This window comes from Paramacrobiotus metropolitanus, unplaced genomic scaffold (genome assembly GCF_019649055.1).
Source record: "Paramacrobiotus metropolitanus isolate TYO unplaced genomic scaffold, Prichtersi_v1.0 Parri_scaffold0000005, whole genome shotgun sequence".
Taxonomy (NCBI): Eukaryota; Metazoa; Tardigrada; class Eutardigrada; order Parachela; family Macrobiotidae; genus Paramacrobiotus; species Paramacrobiotus metropolitanus.
In genome coordinates, this window is record NW_026570225.1 from 3,182,198 (window position 1) to 3,194,917 (window position 12,720).

Consider the following 12,720-nt stretch of genomic DNA (forward strand, 5'->3'; position numbering starts at 1 on the left):
CACTTTTAAATTCCTCTTCGTTTATACCTCAATCAATTAAATACACCCATGCGTTCACTGATAAAAAAAGCATAAAACCCAAAGAAACATTCCGCTGCTTAGCACCAGCAGAAAGCAACCGAGATGCCTGACATTCTAATCGCCAATAAAAACACAAACATGCACAAACGGCCAAACAATGACTAAAACATATTCCAGTTGAACAGCAAAACCGCTCAACAGTCCCGAATACCACAGTGCATACTTTCTGTAAGGTCCCCAAGGATATCGGTCTTTAGCGTCCCGTATCACGTGGAAGAGAAACGTGACGAGAAATGCGAAGACGATGAATGTGGCAGTTGGACTAGGCTGAGCCGACTGGCGCTGACATTCCGCTCGTCATCCTCACGGAGCAGGTCATCCAGTTGACTGTGTTCGGCCAGTGTCAGAGCATTGAAACCCAGTCGAACACTTTCTGTATCAAACCGTTCTAAATCCAGGGCTTGACGATTGTGCAACTGGCGAATCCGCTCAGACCGCTCCCGACGGAACTGCTGAACTTCTTCTTCCATCTGAATAACATCGTCATCAGAACCTTAAGCAGCACAGTAACCGTTACGAGACGGTCAAAACAACTGCGCTACACCACCTTTTGCTCCAGTCTAGCCCTTCGTAAAGATACAGCTTCTTCCAAGTGGCGTTTCTCGCTATTTCTCTGATTCTCCGCATGAATTCGCACTTTGCTTTGGTATGCCAAGAGCAATTCGTATTCCTGGTGAAGCTGCTCCCGCAGACTCCTGGCTTCCAACTCTTGAGCTTCGTCTAGACGGAGCTAAATGACACCACTTCTTTAATGCATAAACAGTAATGTACAGACAGGTAATCGGACAATTTAAAAATATTTTCGATCCATCAAAATTGACAAAATCAATTTGTGTCATTATATACATAATATTTCGCCTAAAAAAACATTACTTTGTCTGAATTTTCCATTATCATTCATTTAATCAATTTATATCTTTACCATTGCTTAAATCAATTTCCATCTTCACTGAAAATCCACTATAGTAATAATAGAGCTTGATAGAGCTCCGCAGCTTACCGTAGACTGCTGCAGCATTTCCGCAATACTCTGCTCATACTGTTCACCCAGTATGGCCAGTTTGCGGTGCTGCTCTTCTTTGAGCCTCTTTATGGTTTCTTTCTGCTTTTCTTTGGGAGTGGACTCCAGAATTTGAGCCTTTAGTGCTTTATATTGTCTAGTCTGCACTTTGCAGGCTTCCAAAAACTGTTTTCGAACCTGCAGTTCCCGTTGCTACAAAAAATACCGCTATGAAAAATATGCCGGAGGAAATTTTCATTTTGTCAGCCTTAAAATTACCTTGAGACTCTTGGGTTGTTGTTTCTGTTCGACAGCGTGTTTCTTGCGCAGTTCACGTTCGGAACGTTCACTGTACTGGTTTTGGTGTGTTACTTCAGCGTGATGTTGTTTTCGTAACTGGTCTTCCTTCAGTGCATGCTGCGCCGCCAACTGTTTGTATTCCAAATCCTGTGTGAGTTCATGATGTCGCAACAACATGGAATGGGCTAATTCCAACTGATTTTGGCGTTTCTTCAACTCCTGAAACGAACGCTTGAGATTATTAAGAATAAAAAATTTTGTTAGCAAAAAAACAGCAAGCCATTTACTGCGGCAATTTTAAAGGCAGCAAACTGGAGTCATACCTCTTGTAGTAAATCTTGTTCGAGTGCGTGGTATTGTAGTAGCTTTCTCCTTTTGAATTTACGCATTTCCAGATCAAGGTAACTTTTTTGGTCATGCTGCAGTTTCAGTTCAGCTTCCTGGTGCCGGCTGTGAATGGACTCTTTATGACGTCGCACAATGTCCTCACGCTCTTTTTTCGGCGTGTTGATTTGTTGGTCATTGAGATCCTAGGCGATTTATACAGCCACATAACAGTATTGTACAAACACATATTCAACCAATGCATTTGTGCTATTTTTACGCAATTTGGAGACCACTTCCTGCTAGCCTGCCACCTTTATACGCACATACACTACTTTATTCATGATAGGGTAATCAATCCAGATACTTTAAAAGTAACCAAAAATTAAAGAATAATAAAAAATGTTTTATACTGAATTTCGCGGACAACTTACAGTTCGCACTTTTTCCTTGCTTTGCTTGTATTCCCGTTTATGTTGCTGTTGGTAAGTACGCATTTCTTCATCATGCTGTTGTAGAATGTGCTTGTACAGCTTTTTTTCATTGATAATATTCGCTTTTGCTTTCTGCTCCATCTCATGATGCTGCTTGAGCTGTAGTTTTTCCAGTTCTTTGGCAAACGATTGCAATAATGCTTCGTATTCACGGTCCAGTCGAACTCTGTGCTCTTCCATTTCATTTTTGCACTTGGTTTCGAACTGTCAACAACAACACATTTTCTATGACTAAGTAGGCTAACGAAATGCATCTATATCTAAATTAGCTGCTAATTTCATCCATCATATGGCGACTGTAAACAAAGGTCGACTCCATCGCAATCAACCAATAAATCAAACTCATTATGCCCACGAAAACAAGTTAAAACGGATCAATCAAACACGGCAACAACCATCCGCATCATAAATTAAACGTGTGAACCGAATTGTGGTACAATACTCATTTAGTAAATAACTCAAATACGAAAATCAGTATACGTACTTTCCCGTTTTTAAGTACAGTATAGTAATTCGCATTTCTGCCATTTTTACTTTTACTAGCAACGAACCCTGCTTGTCACCGGTTTGAGGATTCAAGTAAGTACGTATGCGATATGCGATTATTTTAATTCAGTATCATAATGTATCGGATCAAATTATCGTCTCATTCTACCTGCTGGTAAATCTTCTGATGCCCTTTAACCATTCTTTTGTAGCCGCTCATCTGCTCGACTAGTTCATTTTCCCGTTCCTTCTGCTCCTTAGTGACTATGGTCGTTGGCCGAATCGTCAAGAAATTATTCTGCGAGCTCTGGTCACCGGTGCTGGCCACTTCCGATACCGGCTGTAATGAACAGCAAAATACATTTCATGAACAGCCACTTGACAAAAAATGTCTTGCGGTTATAAACAGGTGACGATGATGAGAGCGCTTCTGAAACATACTCGTTCATTAGACTTTTGTAAAGCTGCGCGTCCGTTACTCTCATTTTTGATGCCAGATTTGGATGGCTGTATGCTATCATCACTTCCCCCGCTGCTCAGCACACTCACAGTACTACTGTGTATGCTATGCAGACTGTCCGACGGACTGTTTGTGAAACCGTTCCCATCCTAAAACGAGCAACCGACCATATGCTAATACATTGATGAAAATCGCATTTATATGGAAATTTAAGCAGTACTGTCTTATTTATTCATTTAATATAATAGGTAACTTAAATTAGTCGAATATTGTTTCTTTTGTTAAGAAATTTCTCGAGCCGTTTTACCACCACTCAGATTATTGATTTATAGCTCGAACTCATAGTATGACGTTTTCATAAAATTGCAAAAAAGGTAGCTGTTATCCAGAGTTCACTGACAAATTGCAAACAAAACGATCTAACAAGCGCAGTTCCTACAGTAATAACAGAGCAGCGTTTATGCAGCCATATCCTCACATCTCTACGATGCCCATGTTCTGGATCCTTGTCGTCCCGATGCAAGCGCTCACGAATAAGAAGCTTTTTCATCTTCTTGTAATTCAAATTGTCCAGCTCGCGTACAGCTTGTTTGGTGCGCTGTATTAAATCGCGCAACACCGTAACTGGGCGAGTACGGACAATAAATGGCGTCTCCATTATCTGCAGCGCGTCAGGTCGGTCGTCCGGGTTTTTGGTCAGTGCAGTGGCTACAAAATTGCGGAATTCCGAAGACCTACAAAAACCATCACGGTTTTGATTGGACAGCTGTATGTATCAACAAAACCAAGCTTGCTGCGTACCAGTCAGCGCTGGCCAGACGAGGAGGATCGTTTTGGGCAATATGGTACAGAGCACTCATGGCGTTCATGTTGAAATACGGCGGCTTCTTCTCAGCTGCAAGCGAAGCATACTGATTACAGAATCAAACCGTCAAACTAGAGCAACATGACACTTGTAATCTAGACATTGCCGTCTAGAGAATGTCAACATCCACAAACAACTTATTAATAAGTTCCGCCGACAAAAACACGGCTTCTCGACATTGCCAAAGCCCTAACAGCACTCTCGAAGCTACTGGCCAAGCAATACATAGGTGCTTCATAAATAACAAGACTATTTAAGGAGACAAATCGTTCAGATATATACTCACCCAGTTCAATACACGTAATACCCATCGACCAAACGTCCACTTTCCCATTATACTGTCCTTCCTCCATGGCCAAAATAACTTCCGGTGCCTGTTGCAATTACAGCAACCATATTTCCAAGAATTTCGGTTAACGGGAGATTTAAACTGAACAAATCAATCGATTTTCGGTCGATCTTTTATTTAGATTTTGACTACATTAATGGTAATGAAAATCGTAACCAAAATTTCCCATGTGATTAATTAAGCTTTTCAATTTTGAATTAGAACTTCGAAAGCGCATTGTTAGGGACGTCTTAGCATAGGGATAGGTGCGAGTATTATAACGCACAAACCTCATAAGCACAATGACAGCAAATTATAGACAAACAATTTTAGGAGTTTGTCTATAATGATCTAATGATGATGTCTATAATGATAATGATCTAACATGATCTGATTTTTAATAATCCATAATTGGCATACCATCCAATAGGGTGTTCCCACAAAGCTGTTAGCAGGGCATGCGAACGATGCCGAGCCGAAGTCAGCCAGTTTAACCCCGCCGTAATCCGTCAGCAAAACATTGCCAGCCTTAATATCACGATGAATTTTTCCCAGGGAGTGCAAGTAAGCCAATCCCAGTAGTGAGCCCTGACAGATCGCCGCAATCTCATCTTCACGAAGGGGTTTTTTATGCACTTCAATAATATCCGCCGCAGAGCCCAAACAGTATTCCATTACCAGCCAGGCTGTGTGCTCTTTGATAAAACAGGCCTTGTATTCGATGGTGTTGGGATGTTTCACGATGCGGAGAAACTTCACCTCCTTAACAATATCCTGCCATTTCTATAAAAACCAACCGAAAGGTCGAAGATCCAAACAAAGCAGAAATAGTATACCAAAATACAAAAATAATTACTTCCGCTGCCTGCTTGCCAACGTAGGACATCTTCTTGATGGCAACAACTTCTTTTGTGATAGCGTTTCGCGCCTGGAAAACAACAAAATTTTGTAAATAAATTTTACTCGTACAAATTTAAAAGGTAAGTTTTGTAGTGAGAGTACACTGACACGTGAGTACTGTAAAAAAATCTTTAAAACTACGAATTCGGCCATATGTTTTTTGTACCAACAGACAGACGTCAAGAATTCCAAAAAAAACAGTTCAAACTAGCGATTTACAAAAAGATCTTTTAAAACGTGCTCAGCTTACATAATAAACCGCCCCGAAGCTGCCATGTCCGATTTCCCTGAGATCCACAAACAATCGCTCGGGATCCTCTTTGGAGAAAAGATTTGCAACATCCGGATCCTTCAGATTCCCAGGCTTGGCCACGACGGGCATAACTGACATTGGCGTAATGTGCAAATCATAATAATCCTTCTGACACGGCGGCACACCAGCAGGCTTTCACATTCCTGCCAAACACATAAAACAGACGATATAATAAACCAAGTTGGACGCACAGTATGAATTCAAAACCGGCTGATCCAGTTCGTAAATGCCTTAAAACCGCATGCTAAGCAGCCAGCACTATAGCAGATAAGTCGAACAACAATCCGAAAGCCCTAACACAAAAAGAAGCCGGAAAAAAACACCGCTGTTAAGAAAAAGTCGCCGTTTATTTACACAAGCAAATGGCCATTACGAAATCCAATTCCCTCCCTCGCGTCGGTAGTCAGACGGTCTCGTACAACGGTATTGTACACATTACACAGCTGGCATAATCAAACTCCGATAAAATACCCAGCCATGCACAGTACTTCCGGTGCAGCGCGCGGTATTTGGTCCCCAACTCAAAGAGGCATTTCACGCTAACGAGTTAACTGTCACAAATCCATACGGACCTAGCCCTAATCGATCATCGAATCATCGCAGCTGGAACAGTTTTGTGTATGCTTCTTCCCACTGATCCATTCCGGTGAATCAAAATTCCGCAACAGTATCGTTTCACGTGTTAATTTACCTTATCTCGTCAATACAAACATAACTCACAAAACAAGCAGCGGCATACGCCAAACGGCAGCTACAGTAACAGACGGTGACCTATTTTTGATTGGTTATGATAAAAGTATTCTATAAAAGCAAAACTGTAACATTTAACCCAATGCGGAAAATAAAGAAAAGAGTGTAAAACAGATGCTTAATCCCCACACGGATAAGTCAGTGGCCGTTGCAACTTTTCATATATTTTGTTCCACCCTTGTGACAGTAGCGATTTGTCATATTATACTTATAAATTACTTCCGCATATATTTTTTGAGTATAGTTTAAATTAGTTAGTTATAGTTACAATTAGTTATAGTTTACCCTATTCTTTCTTAAATTTATTCCTTCTGTGCCACTATGCCAGTCCGGATTTTGGCTCTCTGATCAGGACCAGCTCGCTACACTTTAAAATTATATACACACAGCGAATTCTCTGATAACGATCCGTGACCCACCCACGTTTAATACCGAATTCAATCTTGCTTAACATGATTCGCAAAGCAAATCGGAAATCGATCTATCTTGTAAAAGTTATGACAACACAGTGCGAAACCCATAGATCTGCTACGCTTATTCACGCATTTCGGATACGTACTACACTACTAACGATAAGATCAACAAAACTGTTAAGAAAACTGAAATATATATTCTACGCAAATGCCTAATGGCATGGTGTTTAATAATATCTGTGTACCAATGCTACCACCAAAGTACTTGGTGACAGTTTTTGCAGTTATCGAATGCAAATTAGTAATTCTTTCCTACTGACCTCGTAAAAACAAAATAAATAGTTTGTTAAGTCTTCAGCGACCAACATCGAAATATAGATATGTATTTTTAAAGAGCATACACAACTCATTCCATCAACTATAACATACTCATTTTATTCACAGCAGCAAAAAAAACCATTATCTCGTGGCTTGAAATAATCGTGTTCAATAATCGTATTCACAACACAAAATGAACGCAAACCAGACAGACTGCACTAGTATTTTCAGAACTTACGTGCTCCGCGAAATCACCTCTTTTATGTATGGTGTACACGCGCATTTCGTAAGTACAGATGCAGCCATTGCGCAAGAAATGTGAAACACAACCATGATTCAAACAGCAGCAGCCATAGCTGATTTATCGGCATCTGGAAATTATCGAAAAGAGAATTCTTAATTGCCTTGGTTTTCCGATAGCGCTGCTGATAATCTACTGGTTCAACAAGACATATTGGCTGTGCTCTGGATATCGATTTGTGTGTCCATGACCAATATTAAATGCATATTTGCGCCTACAAGGCTTCTTCATACCATTTCCAAGCACAGATTTTGCAGATATACTGCATATCTGTATTATTGTCCAGTGCCGCAATTACCAGTGGGGATTGCAATTTTAGATAAAAAGTGAGCTGGTTCATAAACGCTAATAAACCCACCGTTATTACGATTTCTGCAGCAAATACCCTAACGTGGTAGCAGATTGTCTAAATACAGTAGTAAATATAATGCACAAAAAATTTAATGCAGTGCAGTGATCAGTACGTAACGAATAAGACCGATCAGCGAAACTGCACAAATAAAGAGCAGATTCAAAAAATAATAATAAATTTAATATTAACTACGAACTGCAAGTGCCAATTGAATCTGAAAATATCCTGGCGCATTCAGACTAACAATAACAAAATTATTAGTACGTACTAGTAATGTTAACCACAATCGGAAGCGCGACCGAAATTTCATGAAATTCAATAATACTGAAGCTCTAGTATTATTGTATCTATTATTATCGCTCTTTAACTGTTTAATAATTCGATTACCTTCGAATCAGCTTTCCCACGTCGCTTAATTATTATGGATTACTTAATATAAGAAAAATTAGATCTGAAATAGAATACATGGGGATATTATCATTTTCTACTTTGCATTTAGGAAAAAGTACGTTAAGGGATTTACCGCTTAAGATACTTAAGAATACTAGTAACGAAAAATTAAGTACTCAACGAATTCGTGTAAATGTCATTTCACTCACGATCAGTCGATATGCTTCGAGTTATCCTTATGATTCCGTTACATGGCAGTAGGGCATTTCAGATCATTCCAAAACAGATAAATCCTCTTCGCCCAGATCAGGAAAATTCCAAATTTATTCCGTCAAAATCACATCGAATTTTGCAGGATAGATGGACATCACCCGAGAAATTTAAGCGCATCAAAAATACAGATATCTTTCGAAAGCCAACAATAACAAAAAATCGATAGCCCAGTCCCCAGCTGGCAGTAAGTCCACAACACACAACTTCTATTCGCGAAACTCCAAAATAAACGAACTTTCCACGAAGATTATTGGCGCAGTCTAGGTTCCAGAAGTACCCTTCCGCTTCGTTTGCCAGTAAAATCTGAAGATTAATAAGCAGCTAATGGGATTACGGGAGTGTTTTTATGAAAACCATAGATACTATATGCACTATGCAGAAAGCACGTAAAAGTCGCTACCAATTTTAAACAGACGAGCTCATTACAGCTAAAAAGTGTAACAACACGCCAGCCAATAATGCAGCTGCAGGCCCCGTACAGCACAACACTACAGATTTGAGTCACGATATGCATGCAGTAAAATCTGAATGGCTGAACGCAAGCAACTGAATCAGCAAGTTCAAGCAACAATCCAGTAGAATCCACTCCCCCTGCCTGTAATCGTCATTGGAAACTGTGCCAAATACTTAACATCGCTGACCATCGGATGACCCAGAGCCAAACCGGCATATTAACATTTTCAAATTTCAGACAATGGCTTCGTAAAGGAGTCCAATATTCAGCCATACAAATTAAGATGCGATTGTAAACAGTACGAGACTATGAGTATCAAAGGCGAGCGGCATGTAAGCACAAATTCGGTAAGTTCGAGTACATAAGTACAACTGTACAATCATCACAATTTTTACCAAATTATAACATCAATTTTAAATGATAAGGCAAAATACATAAAGAAAAACAATCGTCACAATCGATGCGAGCAACTGAACAAGCATATCGTTTTAGGGTTTTTACAATTTTTGGAAGATTAGCACTACTCGTAGTATATTTCACCACAAGCCCACAACGATCCACCTTATGAACATATTGCAGTAATAATTCACAGCATCGCAAAAAGATTAAACATTCAACTGTTTCAACGCTTCCAAAAATTCAATCATGGACATCTGACGTAAAAAAAGTTTCTTTAAGATCAGGTTGCCTTATACGCATCTCCTTTTTTTCGTTACGCGCAAACTGTATAAGCTTATCCAATACTTTGGACTGAAATTCTTGGGGAACCGGTCTAACACCTGCAAGATCAAAGAAAACTCAACAAAAAGGACAAAATACTAAAAATAAAACAGGGTTCTATGTGTGTGATATAAATCATGTCTATATGAATTCCTTACAAAATGTTATTCACATTATGTATAAAGGCGAGTATCGCTCAGATTTCGTGATCACTTTTTTCTGAATACGATATTTTTTTCGTGATCAATTTTCATCCGACATTTTTTCTGAATACGATTGGACTCGCCATAAAATTCTAAACAAGATGATAGAGTCGGATTTTTGAGATCTGTTATACTTTGCAGATATAAGCTATATCTGCAAAATATAACTGAATACCAGTAAAGTAAAAATCTTTCAAAAAAAGCATAGGAAACAATTTTCAATCGGATTCAGGCCAACTGCAGTTCGTACACCCTACTGTATTTACCTGCAACCCAGTAATATATTTCCCAGTCATTCGATGGCTCGTTGATTAGTTTATCATAGGCTTGAAGTTCTTCTCCGTCAAAATTGAAAAGGTAGCGATCCGCAAACGCACTGAAAATATGATGCGTATTAGCGGCAAGTCGCAAGAAGAACAGTGCGTGAACAACATTAACAGTTATACACAAGATACAATTCCTACTTGCCATCAGCAGTTTATTTAAATTTACGGTTTTACCTCATCAGGAGACCGTTTTCTAGCATTCCTCGTTTTCTGCTTTGGTACAGTAATCTTGCACGTTTTTGCTCAGTTTTTTCACCGCTGCGGGGCTTATACACCGGAATAGGTGGTTCATCGGAGTGCAGAAGATTAATCTGTTCTCCCAAAGCCGAATGAGAAGCTGCCGATGTAACTTCGGCAGCAGTAAGATCGTAGCCAGGATTATTGTCGCGCAACCCAAAAGCGGTCAGAAAAATGCTTCTTTTCGACAAGGCGCCTTGACTCAACATCCGACAGAGTTGTTTATACCTGGAAAGAATAACTATGATCATATCATCTATCATAGATGATCTATGCACTAATTTTATTGACTGATTTGTACCTTCCAGCTTGTCAAATAACGTAACCGGTAACATAAAGAACACCTAATCAGAAATGAGAACTGTTCGCTAAACTGCAAACTTACAACAGATTAGACATCATTTCGGTCCCCCTCCAAAGGTAACTGTAACTCTGGAATTTCTCACAAGAGTTGGCTACGCGGTGATGTTGAGAAAGGCTAAACCCCGTGTCAGGTACGCATCCCAACTCCCCAACTTAAAAGAACAATAAAGTAGTATTTATAATTTACGAGTTAAAACAGCATTATCAACGGAAAAGAAACTCATCAGTCAGACTGTAAGACAGTAAGAGAAACGAATATTTTCACAAAAATTGTGCTCTTGAGTCTTCTTGACGAAGGCAATCTCGCTGGGCGCTCGATGCGAACTACAAAAGTAAGTAATAATACCCAAACAAGCGAAAAACGAAAAAAATTAAAGATAAGAATAATAATAAATAAATTAACGATATTAAGTATTTTTATTTTAAAAAAATAATTTGCACCGAGCGCGAAGCGCGAGGTGCTGCAATATGTCTTCGTCAAGAGCATAAAATTTGTCTGACGCCACGAATAGCGTACGTCACGCTTTTCCAATTCCACAATCCCAATACCATTTTGCATGCAGTGGTACTGGCGCTCGTGCAATAATGTGGTTCGCAACCACCGCTAGTACCAGTACACTGAGAGTCTAGAGTAGAGACTAGTGACGCTCAGACTACTGTACTTACGTTGAGTCGTAGACGCCACAAGTTACAGCTTACACTTTTCAACGGATGACTCTCCAGTGGAGAGTCTCCACTCGGGAGCGATTTACAGTGGATGATGCGAATGTTAGAGCCTGCCCCACTCGGAGTTGTGTTACAGCCTGCCCCAATAGGAGTTGGCTGAAAGGGCACCATTCCTGTCAAAATGATTACAGTACGCTTGGTAAATGGCAAAAATGTTAAATTGTGAACAACAATTTGTTGTGCAGGTTAAATTTTAAACGTCATTATCTATGTATATCTGGCGTTTCAAAATTTTTGTTCAAAAATCAAAATTCATTGGATCGTCTTTGAGGACGGCAAGCACAGTACGTACTTTGGGTTTGGGGCACACTGTGTCCGCGGCACTCCGGCGTGACTCCGCGCACTGTGTCTAGTGTCAACTGTCTACTGCGCCACATGCACAACGCACATTTTGTGCGCACTATGCACGACGTCACAGTGCAATCTGTATGTGCAGTTTCACGTGGTGCACAACTCTGAAAATTTTGCTCAATCGGCATCCTCAGAGAACCGCAAATCGATGATCGGACCACTGAACACTTTCTAGGCTCTCTGAAGTTTTTTGAGTTCTCAAAAGGTTCCCAGATTTTTTTATTTAGATCTTTCGTGATAGACGTTATCTCCCACGATGCGGTACCTTGCAGCGTATCTTTTATGCACTCTGGGCGGCAAGACCAACCCTACCGCAGAAGATATCGAGAAGGTCTTAAGCAGTGTCGGAATTGATGCGGATAAGCAGAGAATAAAACTTGTACTGGAAAAGCTTAAAGGAAAGAATGTGGAAGAAGTTATTGCACAAGGTAAGAAATTCATAAATGTTGGGCACTACTGAAGGATCAGAAATTTTTTAAGGACCGTAGTTTGTCGTGGAGGACTTGTGCTGTACTTTACTTTGGTGTTGCAGGTTCCAAGAAACTAGCAGCTCTTCCTGCCGCAGGACCAGCAGCCCCAGCGGCTGGTGCTACACCCACCGTCGTGAAAGACGACAAGCCTGCCGCTAAAGAAGGTACAGCGAATACGTGCAAAGAGCAATTAAGGCTTTTTGTAATCCTGAGCAGTTTGCAGATGTTTTCGATTTCACAGTTGAAAATCAGAAAATTTTTAAAATACTTCATTCATAGTAGATTTCATGATAAGATATTCGCTAATAAGGTGCATCATTAATCGAGCTACGTTTGTAGAAGCCAAAAAGGAGGAGAAGAAGGGAAAAGACAAAGAAGAAGAAGAGGATGACGACATGGGATTTGGACTATTCGATTAATAATACCTTATTATTTCATATGCGATTCCGAACATCTTTTGTTAATCCATCGAGTCCTCTGTTCTTTTGCTGGTGGTTAAATAAACTTCGGAGATGAGATCCT

The 12,720-nt window shown here is 40.0% G+C and overlaps 3 protein-coding genes across 6 annotated transcripts; 1 reads left to right on the forward strand and 2 right to left on the reverse strand.

Moving 5' to 3' along the window:
- Positions 1–3: 3 nt before the first annotated feature.
- LOC129581448 (serine/threonine-protein kinase TAO1-like) lies at positions 4–8,830 on the reverse strand. Of its 3 annotated transcripts, XM_055472531.1 has the most exons (16): positions 8,285–8,830; positions 7,271–7,403; positions 5,489–5,694; positions 5,195–5,266; positions 4,759–5,121; positions 4,297–4,384; positions 3,947–4,040; positions 3,624–3,879; positions 3,127–3,294; positions 2,855–3,025; positions 2,140–2,403; positions 1,705–1,911; positions 1,361–1,600; positions 1,082–1,294; positions 629–811; positions 4–551 (listed from the first exon to the last, which is right to left on the reverse strand). In XM_055472531.1, the coding sequence occupies exons 3-16, from the start codon at positions 5,627–5,629 to the stop codon at positions 288–290; spliced, it is 2,724 nt and encodes a 907-aa protein (XP_055328506.1). In that variant the 5' UTR covers positions 5,630–5,694; positions 7,271–7,403; positions 8,285–8,830; the 3' UTR covers positions 4–287. The 3 variants fall into 3 exon arrangements, with proteins under 3 accessions (XP_055328506.1, XP_055328505.1, XP_055328507.1); XM_055472530.1 differs by lacking the exon at positions 7,271–7,403; XM_055472532.1 differs by lacking the exons at positions 7,271–7,403; positions 8,285–8,830 and adding an exon at positions 5,906–6,397.
- A 348-nt stretch (positions 8,831–9,178) lies between these two features.
- On the reverse strand, positions 9,179–11,628 carry LOC129581454 (succinate dehydrogenase assembly factor 2, mitochondrial-like). 2 transcript variants are annotated; one of them, XM_055472551.1, is made up of 5 exons: positions 11,318–11,628; positions 10,674–10,803; positions 10,226–10,516; positions 9,992–10,101; positions 9,179–9,581 (listed from the first exon to the last, which is right to left on the reverse strand). In XM_055472551.1, the coding sequence occupies exons 2-5, from the start codon at positions 10,688–10,690 to the stop codon at positions 9,442–9,444; spliced, it is 558 nt and encodes a 185-aa protein (XP_055328526.1). In that variant the 5' UTR covers positions 10,691–10,803; positions 11,318–11,628; the 3' UTR covers positions 9,179–9,441. The 2 variants fall into 2 exon arrangements, with proteins under 2 accessions (XP_055328526.1, XP_055328525.1); XM_055472550.1 differs by lacking the exon at positions 11,318–11,628 and having other exon boundaries at positions 10,674–11,121.
- A 210-nt stretch (positions 11,629–11,838) lies between these two features.
- Positions 11,839–12,714, forward strand: LOC129581457 (uncharacterized). Its single transcript, XM_055472554.1, has 3 exons — positions 11,839–12,156; positions 12,261–12,362; positions 12,538–12,714. Exons 1-3 carry the CDS (start codon positions 11,985–11,987, stop codon positions 12,615–12,617), a joined length of 354 nt encoding a protein of 117 aa, XP_055328529.1. The 5' UTR covers positions 11,839–11,984; the 3' UTR covers positions 12,618–12,714.
- The last annotated feature ends 6 nt before the right edge of the window (positions 12,715–12,720 follow it).